This window comes from Sus scrofa, chromosome X, assembly GCF_000003025.6.
Source record: "Sus scrofa isolate TJ Tabasco breed Duroc chromosome X, Sscrofa11.1, whole genome shotgun sequence".
Lineage (NCBI taxonomy): Eukaryota > Metazoa > Chordata > Mammalia > Artiodactyla > Suidae > Sus > Sus scrofa.
The window spans coordinates 16295304-16309274 of record NC_010461.5 but is presented as its reverse complement, the minus strand read 5'-3'; the positions used below and the strand labels follow the sequence as shown (position 1 = coordinate 16309274).

Genomic DNA, 13971 nt, shown 5'->3' with positions numbered 1-13971 from the left:
CCGTGGTATTTGGAGTTGATATTAAGGAGTCAAATGGAACGTTGATCTAATTGTACTTGGGCTCATCTCTATTATGGCTGTCCTTCTGGTCATGTCCCTAATGCCATGCACATAGTTTCTCCTTATCAACCACAAACTTGCCCAAGTTGCTCCCATTTCAGAACCTCCTCACTAGACCCCTATCACCCAGCTGCAGCATAGTTTCTCTCCTCCCCTACCAGCCACGCTGTTACACGGCACTCTTAGTAATTGGCTTTCTTTCTTTCTTTTTTTTTTTTTTTTTGTCTTTTTGCTATTTCTTGGGCCGCTCCTGCGGCATATGGAGGTTCCCAGGCTAGGGGTCTAATTGGAGCTGTAGCCACTGGCCTACACCAGAGCCACAGCAACGTGGGATCCGAGCCACATCTGCAACCTACACCACAGCTCATGGCAACGCCGGATCGGTAACCCACTGAACGAGGCCAGGGACTGAACCCGCAACCTCAGGGTTCCTAGTCAGATTCGTTAACCACTGCACCACTAGGGGAACTCCCGTAATTGGCTTTCTTAGTCTCCTTGCCTTCCACGTAGTCCTCAAGCCATATCTATTGGATCTCTTTGCAGCTTTTGCCATGAAAGTCTCCTTTCTGGAAATTTCCTTCTATCCCCCAGGCTTCCCTCCTTCCTCAGAGGATGTTCCTTCTCCATCTTCTTGGCTGGTTCATCTTCCCTGAAAGGTTGATGTTCCTCTAAGCTTGCTCCTTCTCGTGATATGGCAGCTCTGGAATAATTTATAGAGCATTGAAGCAATCTGATGTTTGAAGTTAGGTAGAATTCCCCTCTGAAACCATTTGGGCTTGATGCTTTTTCATGGGGTGTTTCTTTAATAACTTTCTTAGTTTCTTCTATGGAAATTGATCTGTTTAAACTTTCTAATATGGTCAACTTTAGTAATCTCTATTTTTCTAGCAAATTATTCCTTTCATCTGGGCTTCCAAACTTATTGGATAGAGGGCTACAAAGTAATCTCTAAGAATTAAAATTTTTCTTCTATTGCAAAGGTTATTTCCCCCATGTTCTTTCTTATTTTATGTTTTTGTGCTTTCTCTCTTTTTTCCCCTAGTCAATTTATATGTTATTTAGTGATTTATCCATTTTATTTTTTCCAAAAACTATAGAATTATAAATTATTATTTAAATCTAGTTTTCTATTCTCTTCCTCTACTTTTATCTTTATCATTTCTTTCCTTGTGCTTTTTGGTTTACTTTGTTATTTTTTAGTTTCTTTTTTTACCTTGGAAGTAAATTCATTTTTTTTTATTCTGTCAGTTTTTATGGATAAATATGTTTAGTGCAATGAATTTTCCTTTGACAATTGGTTTAAATGCATCCCATAGAATCTGATACATAGTTTTTTTTTGTTGTCATTATTTCTTTAAAAATCCATATTGGAGTACCCAGGAGTTGTTTAATAGGAGATTTTAAAATTTCTAGGTGGAATCCATAGGTGTTTCTTGTTTGTTTTTATTAGTAAATTCTAGTTTTATTACATTATGGTCAGAGAGTACTGTTTGTAATATTTCTGTTTTGCAGAGGTTACTGATGTTTTCGTTGTGACCTAATAGGTGATTTTTTTTTTTTTTTTTTTTGCTGAATGTGGTGTGAGCTCTTCCAAAGAATATGTATTCTATAGTATTGAAGGTAGAGTTTGATTCATGTCTTTAAGATTTGCCCTGTTGACAATGCTGTTTATATCTTCTGTCTTCTTATTTTTGGTTTACCTGATCTAATATACCACTGAGAGTGGTATATTAAAGTCTCTTCTTATTAGCATGTGTTTTTTTGTTTTTGTTTTTGTTGTTGTTGTTTTTTGCTTTTTTTTGCTTTGTTTTTTGTTTTTTAGGACTGCACCCACGGCATATGGAAGTTGTTCCCAGGCTAGGGGTCGAATCAGAGCTACAGCTGCCAGCCTACACCATGGCCACAGCAATGCCAGATCCTTAATCCACTGAGCGAGGCCAGGGACCAAACCAAAATCCTCATGGATCCTAGTCGGGTTTGTTAACTGCTGAGCCACGATAGGAACTCTCTTATTAGTTTCTATCTGTGTTTCCTTGCATCTGTTGTAGTTTTTATTTCATAAAGGTAGTTGCAATGTTATATTCATGTAAATATGTATATTATTTATTTGTTCTCTCTTCATCGAAGATTATGGCTTTTAGCATTAAAAATGTCTTTCTTTGGCATAATGAATGCTTTAGGGCTTGAATTCTGCTTTGCATGACTCTAAGTTTGCCACTTCTGCTCTCTTTTTGTTTCTGTTTACCTTGTATAATTTGGTTGTCCTTTTATTTTTAACCTTTCCCAATCACTTTGTTTAGATGTGTCTTTTATACAAATCCTTGAGTTTTGTTCTGTGAGCCAAATTGAACCTTGTTATTTTTGTAGGTTAGTTAAATTAAGCCTATTCATATTTGTTGTTAGGCCTGATATATTTGATCTATGATAATATTTTATAATTATGTGTGTTTTGTTCTATTTGCTGTTTCTTCTTGCTATGAGGTGTAAAATTGCTGTTTTAAAAAGTTGGGGGAGGTATTTAGGCAGATTTTTATTTATTTATTTTTTTAAGGGCTGCACCCACGGCATATGGAGGTTCCCAGGCTAGGGGTCGAATCAGAGCTGTAGCCAGCCTATGCCACAGCCACAGCCATGCCAGATCCGAGCTGCGTCTGTGACCTACACCACAGCTCTTGGCAACGCTGGATCCTTAACCCACTGAGCAAAGCCAGGGATTGAACCTGTGTCCTCATGGATACTAGTCAGATTCGTTTCTGCTGAGCCACGATGGGAACTCCAGGCAGGTTTTTATATTTGTTCTAATGGTTAACCTTTGTACTTAAACCTTTAAAATGCACTTGCTCCCCTGTTTGTTTATTTAACCTTTTAAAATGAATTAATTAATTTTGCTTTTTAGGAAATTAATTTTTGTATGTGCAGCATATGGAAGTTCCCAGGCTAGGGGGTGAATCGAGCTGCAGCTTCCGGCCTACACCACAGCCACAGCAATGCCAGATCCAAGCCGTGTCTGTGACCTACACCACAGCTCACCACAGCAATGCCAGATCCGCACATCCAGGGATCGAACCCATATCCTCATGGATACCAGTCAGATCAGTTTCCTCTGCGCCACAACGGGAACTCCTAACCTTTTTTATCTTTCAGAGAAATAGATTGTATTCGTGAAATCAAAGTAGGATACTGATAGGCAACAGTGGGGTTCTGTATCCACTTCCAGTTGCTCCTTAGGGAGGAACTGATAACCACTGTGGCTGAGATAAGAAGCCATCTCTGCTCTCCTAAGGTCTGGCTTCCTCTGATCTGCTGATTGCCTTCTTCTGTGGGCTCTAACTTGGTCCATTTCTATGCTGTGAGTGTGGCTTCCTTGTTGCAAAGGCTTTCTTGGACAATTCTTTGCATTTGTAAATGCTGAGTTCACATTTATTTTGGGATCTCTTTCAGTTGATTTTGGCGGTGTTTGGGGGCACGGGTAACAGATTTACTGAGACATGGTAAACATACCACACAATGCACCCATTTAGAAGTGTACAATTCAGTGTTTTTTAGTATAGTCACAGAGGTATGTAGCCATCATCGCTGTCTAGTTTCAGAACATATTCATCACCCCAAAAAGAAACCCCTTGCTCATTTCCCCCCATTGCCGCCCTCTGCCCCCACCATACCCATGCAGCCACTAGTCTACTTTCTGTTTCTGTGGATTTGCCTATTCTGAACCTTTCACAAACAAATCTTACAGTATGATGTCTTTTGTGACTGGCTTCTTTCTTTTTTGCGTAATGATTTCAGGGTTCATCCCTGTTGACTGTCAGTACTTCATTCCTTTTTATGGCCAAATAATATTCCATTGTATGACTATACCACATTTTGTTTATTCATTCATCTGTCAATGAATGTTTGAGTTGTTTCCACATTTGGCTGTTATGAATAATGCTGATATGAGCATTTATGTACAAGTTTTTATGTGGACATATACTTTTATTTCTCTTGGGTATATACCTAGGACTAGAATTTCTGGGTCAGTATGATAACTTGAGGTTTAATTTTTGAGGACCTGCCAGACTTTTTTCCAAAGTTGCTACATCATTTCATTTGAGTTTATTTTCCCTTGGGCACCTTGTAAGTTATTCTTCACTTCTGGGATAAAGCAGTCTTTTTCTCCCATTTTTTTCTCTTAGTTCAATTAATTTTTTCGGGCATATCACTTTTTGTCTGTTTCTCTTCTTAGTTTTTCAATTTCTGATTCAAGGTGAGTTTTGAAAAATTATATTTTTAAATGTTTTGGGATATATTTAATTCTACTTGGAGTATAAAGTTGAGTGTTTTCTTCTGCTTCATGGTTTTTTAGGGAGGAATTTGCCTCAGTTGAGAAATTCTCTTTTTCTGCTTTCTTGTAAACACATGGGGTTCATTAGGCTAAAGCATTTGCAAATCTAATGAGTATGAAATGGTATTTTCTGGTTTTAATGTTATGTTCCTGATTAGGTAGGGTTGAGTCTCTTTTTGTATGGGTTTATTGGACATTTTATGCTTCCTCTTTGTTGGTAGAGTTGCCATTTATTGAAGTGGGATAGACCTTAAAAGGAGCAGTTTTTGGAGGAAGGTGAGAAGTTTACTCTTGGACATGTTTACAGCATCCAGTAGGCTGCTGGATATGAAAGACTGCCACACCAAGGATGGGCGAGGGCTAGAGAGGTCACTCTGTTAGTTTATAGAGAGCATTTAAAGCCGTGAGACTGAGGGAGCGTGCAGACCGAGGAAGAGAGTATAGACAGTGAAAAGTCCAAAGACTGAAGTCACTGTTTAGAGGAAGACTGGGTTCACTAGGGGTCAGGGTAGCAAGGGCAGAGATAAGGAAGAACCAGCAAAAGGGAACACAAGGCATTGTTAGCGTTCCAAGTGGAGGAGAAAGGTGTGATTGACTGTCAAGTGCTGCTGCTAGAGCCAGGGGAAGGAGGAAAGGTAACCACTGGATGGAGTACGATGGATTTCATTAGTGATCTTGACTAGAGCAGTTTGGCGCAGTGGTGGAGTGGAAAGCTCGATTGGTGAGGGGCCATAGAGAATGGGAGGAGAGGAATGGGAGAGAATGACTGTAGTGTAAAGGCAGGCCTGTGGAGAATCTGATGGTGAATGGAGGGAGAGGGTGGTAGCCCAGGGGGATGTGCAGGGGGAGGAGTGGGAGAGGTAATTTGGTCATGGGAAGGACCTAATGGAGAGGGAGAAGGGCTGCGGTGGGAGAAGAGGAGAGTAGCTGGAGCCAGCTTTGTCAGCTGGGTGAGGGGATGTGTCCAGTGCTGTCGCGGTAGGGCTGGCCTCTTCTGGCACCAGCATCCCCTTCTGCGTCTTCCTTGGAGTGGACGCCCCTGCTGTCCTGTCATCTTTCTATGTTCAAGGGCACACACACTCATTCACTGTCCCCTGCACAGTTCACCGTGAAGGAGAAGTATGAACGAATTTCCCTTGTGTTACCAACATCTCCTTCTCCCCAGTCACAAACCCTGCTGGTCCTCTTCCCCCACCCCCCCGCCTTTTTTTTTTCCTCTCTCTCCCAAAGCTTCCTTTGATTAACTTTGCAGGTCACAAGTAAGTTAGTTTAAGTCAGGCATCGGCAGTCTTTTTGTAAAGGACCGCTAAATAAATATTTTATCCTCTATGGGCCACATACAGTCTCTGTGGCATATTCTTCTTTTTTTAAACAACTCTTTAAAAATGTAAAAATCATCTTAGCTCAGACTCTAGGATTTAAATTAACTCTCCTCTCTTCTCCATTAAGCCTCTGAGCCAGTACTATTCATTGCTAGCCGATGCACACAAAAAAAGCAAATGCAAACAAAGTTAACTTTAAAAGGAACAGCTTTAGTGAGATATAATTTATAGGTTTAAAATGAGCAATTCAGTGATTTTTGGTATGTTTGCAGAGTTGTGCAGCCATCTCCATAATATCTGATCTATTCTTAGCGCATTTTCATCACTCCAAAGCTAACTTTTTTATAGCTTTGAAGTGTAATTTATATGCAATAAAATTCACCCAGTTTTGAGTTTGATTTTTTTTTTAATGGCCACACCCATGGCATATGGAAGTTCCCAGGGCAGGGATTGAATCTGAGCTGCAACTGTGACCTGTGCCAAAGCTGCTGCAACACTGGATCCTTTAACCCACTGTGTTGGGCTGAGGGTCAAACCTGCGCCTCCACAGTGACCCTAGCCACTGCAGTCAGATTCTTACCCAATTGCCACAGCAAGACTCCAATAGTTTGAATATTAATAAAGCTAATTTTAATTTTAGCAGAGGAAAATATTGTAAGTAAATAAGCAATCCTTTTTTTTTTCTTTCTTTCTTTCTTTTTTTTTTTTTTACAGCTGCTCTTGCAACATATGCAATTTCCCAGTCTAGGGGTTGAATTGGAGCTGCAGCAGCCGGCCTACACCACAGCCACGCCAGATCCAAGCCGCATCTGCGACCTACATCAGAGCTCATGGCAACGCCGGATCCTTAACCCACTGAGTAAGGCCTGCGTTGAACTCACATTCTCATGGATACTAGTCGGCTTCTTAACCTGCTGGGCCGCAATGGGAACTCCAGTAGTACTTTTTTTAAAAAAGAATTTCATAACCAGTAAATCCTACTTGTAAACATTTTCTCCCAAGTGACCTTCACGTTTCCCTTTAAACCAGTGGTTCTATAGTTAGGGGACCGGCATCATCTTCACCTGGGAAGTGGCTACAAGTGGGGCCCACCCCAGAATCGGGCCCAGCATTCTGTTTTAACCAGCCTTACAGGTAAATTGCGACATGCACTGAAGTTGGAGAACCACTGCTGTAGGGTCTGTTCCTGTGTGGAATCGCTGAACTGCGGCATGTGGGCATGTGCAGATTTACTGGGTACTGCAGGCCCCTGAACTGGTTATTCTCATGTATGCGCTCCTGCTTAGCAGTATGCGAGAGTCCCTGTCCTTCCATGGCCTCACCAACACTCTGGAATGTGTGACTTCAAATTTTTTTTGTCATTCTGACAAATATGGAATGGTTATGAATCTGAATTGGCATTTACTCGATTGCTAGTGAGGTCAAACATCTTAGATTTCTGGAGGCCATTTGAGTTTTGTGTTCTGTATATGCTGTTTGGAGTCTTTTGCCTATTGAAGTAAATACAATTATGTAAACAAATAATCACAATATACTGAAATAATTGCATAATAAACTCAGAACTCCCAAGAAGGAAGACACTCAGGCAAAAAAAGTCAAGAAAAGAATTTCAGGAGAGATGGTCAAACAGTCCTGAAAGAATAGGGATTTGTCCCGCAGAGTAAGAGAAGGCCATCTGTGTGGTACGAATAGAACGGTCTGATTAAGGAAAAGAAAGTAGTTTTCTGTGGTGGACTAATCAGGTATGTGAATGAAAAACCATCTAAGGCTAGAAGAAAGGTAAGGAGTAACTGGATGGATGTATTTTAAACTCGTTTACTCTTTTACTGATTGTTGGGCATTTGAGTTATAACTAGTGAGGGTGGTTTTTTTTTCTGGTCCGGCATTGTCACTGCCTGTCTTGGGTTGCAGCTGTGGTGCGTGTTCAATCCCTGGCCCAAGAACTTCCGCATGCTGTGGGGCAGAGCCAAAACATTTTTAAAAAGTAGGATATCATCATCAAGTGTTCCTAAACATTTTGACTGTGACCGTATGAACGTGACTGTGATTATATATACATGACTGGTGGCAAAGATGGGAGGGGTAGTAGTGGTTATATTTAGGTAGAGGAATTCTGAGGAAGTTTTTCCTCTTTTTACAACATTAATTTAGCAGTTGCTGTGTGCTAGACAATATGCTAAGCTCTTTTTATGATTTAATTCAGGGGTCATCAAACTACAATCCTTTTGGCCTTTGGGGCCCATTTTGAGGTCGTTAAGCTAAGAATGGTTTTTAAAATTTTAAATCAATAAAAAAAAAGAGAAGATAATGTGGTAGAGACCTTACATGGCCTCCAAAGCCTAAAATAGTTAAAATCTGGCCATTTACAGGAAAAGCTTGCTGACCTTTGATCTAATTCATTTTATCCTTGCAACATTTCAATTACATGGATGCGGTTATTATCACCCCCATTTTCTAGACAAGGGAACTGAGGCACAGAGGGCTTAAGTTACTTTTTGTCAGTGGCATTCACTGTTTTTAGAGCAGATTACAGGCTCTTTCTAAAACTTGCTAATATTTTGTTTCTTTGCAGTGTAAAAAGTGGATAGTGGCTCTCGTGTCAAGGGATGGCACGGTCACGCTCTCGATCCCCTAGGTGGAAACACAGGTGAGCAGTCCTTAGTTTAGCGGAGTAAGCATGGGCTTGGGATGTGCCTCGACTTTCAAATTCACCGGTACTGTTAAGAGCCTATTTTAATAAGCTTGTGGGACCTTGTTTATTTACAGTAGGTGCTTTATAGTGATAGATGTTGTATTTCTAGGTTCTAGGAGTTGACGGCTTTCTTAATTACATCTGGCAGCTAGAATTAATCCGTAATAAAAAGAAATACCCAATGGCCACAGCAGAGTGAGAAGTATCTTTGAGAGTGTTGTGTATTTTATATCAGTAAGTGATTTAGAACTCTTCAGTGTGTTTTTTTTTTTTATAATCGATATGTTTGAAGAATTTGGGAGTTTCCTATTTCCTCTTGTTCATGGCAGAATAATAGAATTTTGAATAACTCAATTGTAGTTCAACTCTCCTCTTTCCTAGTTGGTTGTATCAATAGTATATATAACTAGATTGGAACAGTTCCACCAGTATTTATTATATACCTGCTACAGGCAGGTTCTGAGGCTACAAAGGCAAATGTGACGTCTTCCAGGGCCTTGGCAAGCACACAGCTTGGCTGAGGACATTTACACCACAGCCAACTGGCATATGGTAGGAAAAATGTGCTACTGACGGGGGCAAAGTATTCTGGATCCACAGGGAGGGAACAGTTCTGCTTTTGTGGAGGGAAAGGAGGGATACCAAGGAAGTCTTCAAAGAAGAGATGAGATTTCAGATGGCCATTTAGGGATGGGTAGACTTTTTAAAGGCAGAAAGAGGAGAAAAGTATCCAGTTAAGGGGACAACAGGAACAAAGGTACAGAGCTGTGATAGCCAGCTAGTACATTCCTGGACTTGAAAGAGGACCACAATCACGTGCACAAAAGACAGATCAAGATTTTTCATGTTAATACAGCTTGGCCATGATGCTTGTTCATTGTGCTTCTCCAATGACTAATCAATAATTTCTTCAACAGTTTTCATTTTGTAGTTCACAAGACCGAATTGTAATGGAGAGGAGCTTCACTGTGAAAAAACGGGGGGGAATGCAAAGAAGCAAATGGTTTGAACACGGAGGGTCTCACAGAGGTCATTTTGTTTTCGCCTTTTGTGGTGGGCTCTGATGAGGGGGCACAAAAGACCTGATTTCTGGATGCCTTCTCAAGACTCTTTGTCACCAGCTGTAAAGGGTCTGATATTTTACCTTCCTTGCAAGCGAACACATTAGCGTGTCACAAGGCACTCTTGGATCAGAGACAAAGGCCTTTATTACTCATAGTACAGCAGGCAGCTCAAGCTTCATGTTCCTGTGCTCCCCTTACCCCTGCTCCCTTGAAGGTGGACCCTGTGGACACAGCCGAGGACCCCCGAGGCCCATTAGGGGCAGTAAGCAGCCCCGCCCAGCCCTTGCTTTGGAGGAGACATTATTTTGTTATCCTGGAGAGCAAACACATCGGCCCTCTGCCCCTTAGGGAGGCCCTGTCTCTGTCTTCCCAGGCAGCTTACCTTGGAACAAAAGCTCACAAGGCGTGCAGAACGCGAGAGACTCATGGAGAATTGTCTCCCAACAGACTCCTTGGGTCTCTTTTGTCCCTTTAGAAGAACTGAAAATGATAGCCACCATCCCAGCAGTCTCCTGCAGAAGAAAGGGGCTCCATACGATAAAACCTTGGTATGAAATATAGTATCAAAGCAGTGTTCAGTGTAAGGGAAGGCTTAGACTATGAGATTATTTCATCAGTCTGAAAGACCTCAGCCTCTGCTGCCAGCTTTTCTCCATAGTGGTGGAAGAGGTGAAGTGTTCCAGAAAGTCCTCAGAGGCTCCAGGTGCTTCTTCCTGAGAAGAAGTGCAGCCAGCTGGATGACGGGGTTTCTGCTCTAGCTAAATAATGTACTTGCCAGCACGTCTAGCTTGGTGACTCTCGAGGGAGATATGGCCAAGTCCAGTGTAAAAATCCCAGTGTGTATGTGAGGAAGATAAATCAGCCTCCTTTCTCGTAGGGAGGACCCAGACATGTCACCAAAGGAAAAGGGCTTTACTCATGGTTCTCCAACCCCCTGGCAGCTGCTGCAGAAGGGGCGATAACAAAAGCTGCAAGGGAAGCTGCCTCAGTGATTAGAAGACATTGAAGCGTCAGGGAGGAAATGGAGAGACCGGATGTGTCACATGGGAGGAAAGGTCCCCAGGTGCAAATTTGAACTTTATCGTGTCCCTGACAGTGGCACTCCTCTCTCTCAACCTGAAGCCTGGGCGACTCAGACTGGTTTCCCCAGGTACAGGAGCCTTCCTCCTCAGTTGATGTGAAAGGCGCGGGGTTGGCAATGCTGAGGTCTTGGAGAAGGTGTTTACAGAAAGGATGTGCTGTCCCTGGCGAGCACTGTAGCTGCATTAAGGTGCGCATTCACCAGAGTTACGAGCTTGAGCTCGATAGCACATCTTTCATTTTATATGTAAGGGGACAGGTCTGGGAAAGGAAACTTACTGATGTTAGTAGTATTTAAGGAGGAACTAAGCATGGGCTTCAAGTCCTAAGGCCCTTTCCTCGCACCCCCTCCGCACACTGTTTAAGGATGTATTTTGTGCTCCTTGATCTAGCCCTAGTAGAATAGATAATCAGTTGGAGAAACTGTAGGGTCATTTTGGGGTATGAGTTTGGATTTGTTGTGCATCATAAACTCTTAGAATCTAATTTCAGAGATTATGTTCAGTTTCTAGACATTCTCCTGAAATCATGTGTGAATCTAGCCCTCCTTCTGCGTATTTCTTCTTGAACCTGATGTAAACTTTTGCTAACTGGCCCTCTTGGCAGAACTTTGCTCAGCAACCTTCCAAGATGGATCCTGCCTCTAAGCTGGTCTTCCTCCAACAGGACAGCAGCCCATTTTGATGTGCACATGGTGACATTAGTTCCGATGGAAAGAGTATGCTTGTTGAATTGGGCAGAAGCATAATCAGACTCCCAAATGAACACTTTAGAACGCATACACCGCCAGTTGATGAATTTCATTTGTGTGAAAGAAGCAGGGAAAAGCAAATGTTTGATGTTAAGACAAACTTAGTCTGTTGTCTTTGAAGGGATTAAACTTTTCTGTATTTGTTTACATAGGTCTTTATCACCAGTACCTAGAAGTTCTGAACACTACAAGCAAAGACATGAGCATTATGGCTATGAATATAGGAAGGATCCAAAAAGACCCATTGCTTGGAGAATGGACAATGAGAAACATGGACAGAGTAAACCAAGAATTCCTTCTCGTGAAAATACACATTACCGATCTTATGAACATAGATCACCTTCCCCAAACCTGAGAAGAAACTCTTTAGAAAATTTTTATACTTATAAGCCTCCCCAAGTATATTTACCAGGAAGAGGGGATAGTAACAGAAGATCTCAGTATATGCCCAAATACTCAGAAGGTGTACTCTACAAAGAGCACCAGAGAAATTGTTATCCCCAGAAAGTGCAAGGAAGGTATATTCCTGATGATCACAGAGTTAGAGGCAGTGGAAAAGGAGGGAAACCACCTCTGAGGTCAATAGCAGATTCTTTTAGATTCGAAGGACAGTGGCATGAAGATGAATTGAGGCACCAGAGGATACAAGACGAAAAATATTCTCAGTCACTTAGAAGAGGCTCTGAAGATTTTGAGAAAAGGAGCTCTTTTCAGAAGAGGTATAGGAAAACATTAAACCTGGGTTAATTGGTATAAAGCCTCAAGTGAAAAATTTTGTTTACTTTGTGGTTGAAGGTAACCACCTTGAAAAGCATTTGTCTAAATAGATTAAAAGCATTGTAATGTAGTTTTGGTCTACGGGTAGTAGTGAAGTGTGTATTTTTAGAGTAAATCATGTTGATGGCTAGAATATAAGAAAAAAGATGGTATTTTCCTCTTTAACTACCTTGTGCATCTTTGAGTTGGCTTGAGGGATTATAGGTTAAACTTGCCACTGCGTTCCGAATTTAAAGCCATGCTGCCCAACATTCCACACATATAAATTCTCACTTTCTTCTCCTAGTGCAAGTGTAAACTGCTTTATGTCAACACAGGTATCCTGAGGATCGTGATTTCAGAAAGTATGGACACACATCAAAAAGACCCGAAGATGTGGAGAGGTTTGAAAACAGAGAGGCTGCCAGGAGCCCACAGTGGAAGCCCAGGCATTTTCTTCCTCCTTACCAAGAGAAGAAAGATCAGCGAAACCTCGGACTCCAGACTCATCGACACGCTCCAAGGGAACTCCCAGAGAGCAGTTCAGCAGCCAAGGTATCCTGTGACTATCGCCACAAACATCGTAAGAGCTCAGATGGGGACCAGGACTTTAATGATGGCAGAACTCAGAAGTACTCTAAAGAGGAAGATAGAAAATTCGGTTCTCAAAAAGGCCCTGTTGCTAGAGAGTCCAGTTGTTCTAATGCCGGAAGAGGGAGAGTGACCGAAGATGGGCAAGTCAAAGAACCTTTGAAGCCATCTAAGAAAGACTGTGCCTCCTCCACCCATTCAAATAAAAGCGATGTTGATTTGAGACCCTGTAATGACAAACGCAAGGACAAAGTAAAAAAAGAAGGGGCTGGCAGAAAAGAGAGCAACTCTTCCCATAACCAACTTGATAAGGGTAAAAAACTTTCCGACATGAAGGCTTCCTCTGCCATTCTTAGGAAGAAATCACTTACAGTTAAAGTAGATGTGAAGAAAGCAGTGAACACTTCCAGGTATTATCTTAGTTTTTTCTTAATGATACGTAGTAACTGTTTCTGCCTCCTTTATTCGAAGCTTTGAAAATAAAATTAATAGTGTGTTTCGAGTTCATCAGGCAGGGAAGAATTGCCTGGATTTTTCAAAAAAGCCCCATAATGAGGATGAATCCCAGGGTTGGTTATATGGGATGATGTCATGTCTATTTGTTTCCATGTTTGTACCTGTCTTTTTTTTTTTTTTCCTTTTAGGGCCGCGCCTTTGGCATATGGAAGTTCCCAGGCTAGGGGTCAAATAGGAGCTATAGCTGCTGGCCTACACCACAGCTCACAGCAACGCCAGATCCTTAACCTACTGGGCGAGGCCAGGGATCGAACCCAAATCCTCACGGATACTAATGGGGTTCGTAACCCACTGGGCCACAATAGAAACTCCCCAACGTTTGTATCCCAAGATGCTTCTTGGGTGCAGGACCGTCTGTGGAATTGTTCTTCTTCATGAATTTACATGGTTTTGTGCTGTTAGATTTTCTGCATCCAAGGATAGGCTGGGTGGTGTGTAAGGAGGACTATTCCTTGTTGAGGTTCTCAGAGACTGTTTTCCCTGTTGACTTTTTGACTTGGAAAGGACTTTAGTAGGCCCTGATTTTTATAGAGGAAGAGACTGAGGCCGTGAAAGTTGAAGCGACTTGTCTAAGTCTGCTTCTGCGTCTCAAATCCACATGTCCCCTTGTGACTTGAGGTAGACGGCTTGACGTGGTTCTTGCTGATGTCTCAAAGGGACTGGAGCTCAACTGACTAGCTTCTGCTAGGCTAGAGTCTGGAAAGAGGTCTATTTATATAGAACATTTGGTTTAGCTCTGTGTGTGTGTGTGTGTGTGTGTGTTTTGTCACCTGTGGCATGTGGAAGTTCCTGGGCCAGGGATTGAACCCATGCCA

The 13971-nt window shown here is 41.9% G+C and overlaps 1 protein-coding gene across 11 annotated transcripts in view; it reads left to right on the top strand.

Annotated features, from left to right (window-relative positions):
- Positions 1 to 13971, top strand: part of CXHXorf23 (chromosome X CXorf23 homolog) — a 60020-nt gene that overhangs the window by 3152 nt on the left and 42897 nt on the right. For 9 of the 11 annotated variants that reach the window (XM_021080785.1, XM_021080782.1, XM_021080784.1 and 6 more), the window contains 3 exons: positions 8279 to 8353; positions 11446 to 12012; positions 12388 to 13050. In XM_021080785.1, the coding sequence (XP_020936444.1) occupies positions 8313 to 8353; positions 11446 to 12012; positions 12388 to 13050 (1271 nt within the window). In that variant the 5' untranslated portion in view covers positions 8279 to 8312. Of the gene's footprint in view, positions 1 to 6540; positions 6566 to 8278; positions 8354 to 11445; positions 12013 to 12387; positions 13051 to 13971 lie in introns of those variants that run through there. The other 2 variants (XM_021080788.1, XM_013985985.2) reach the window with 2 other exon arrangements.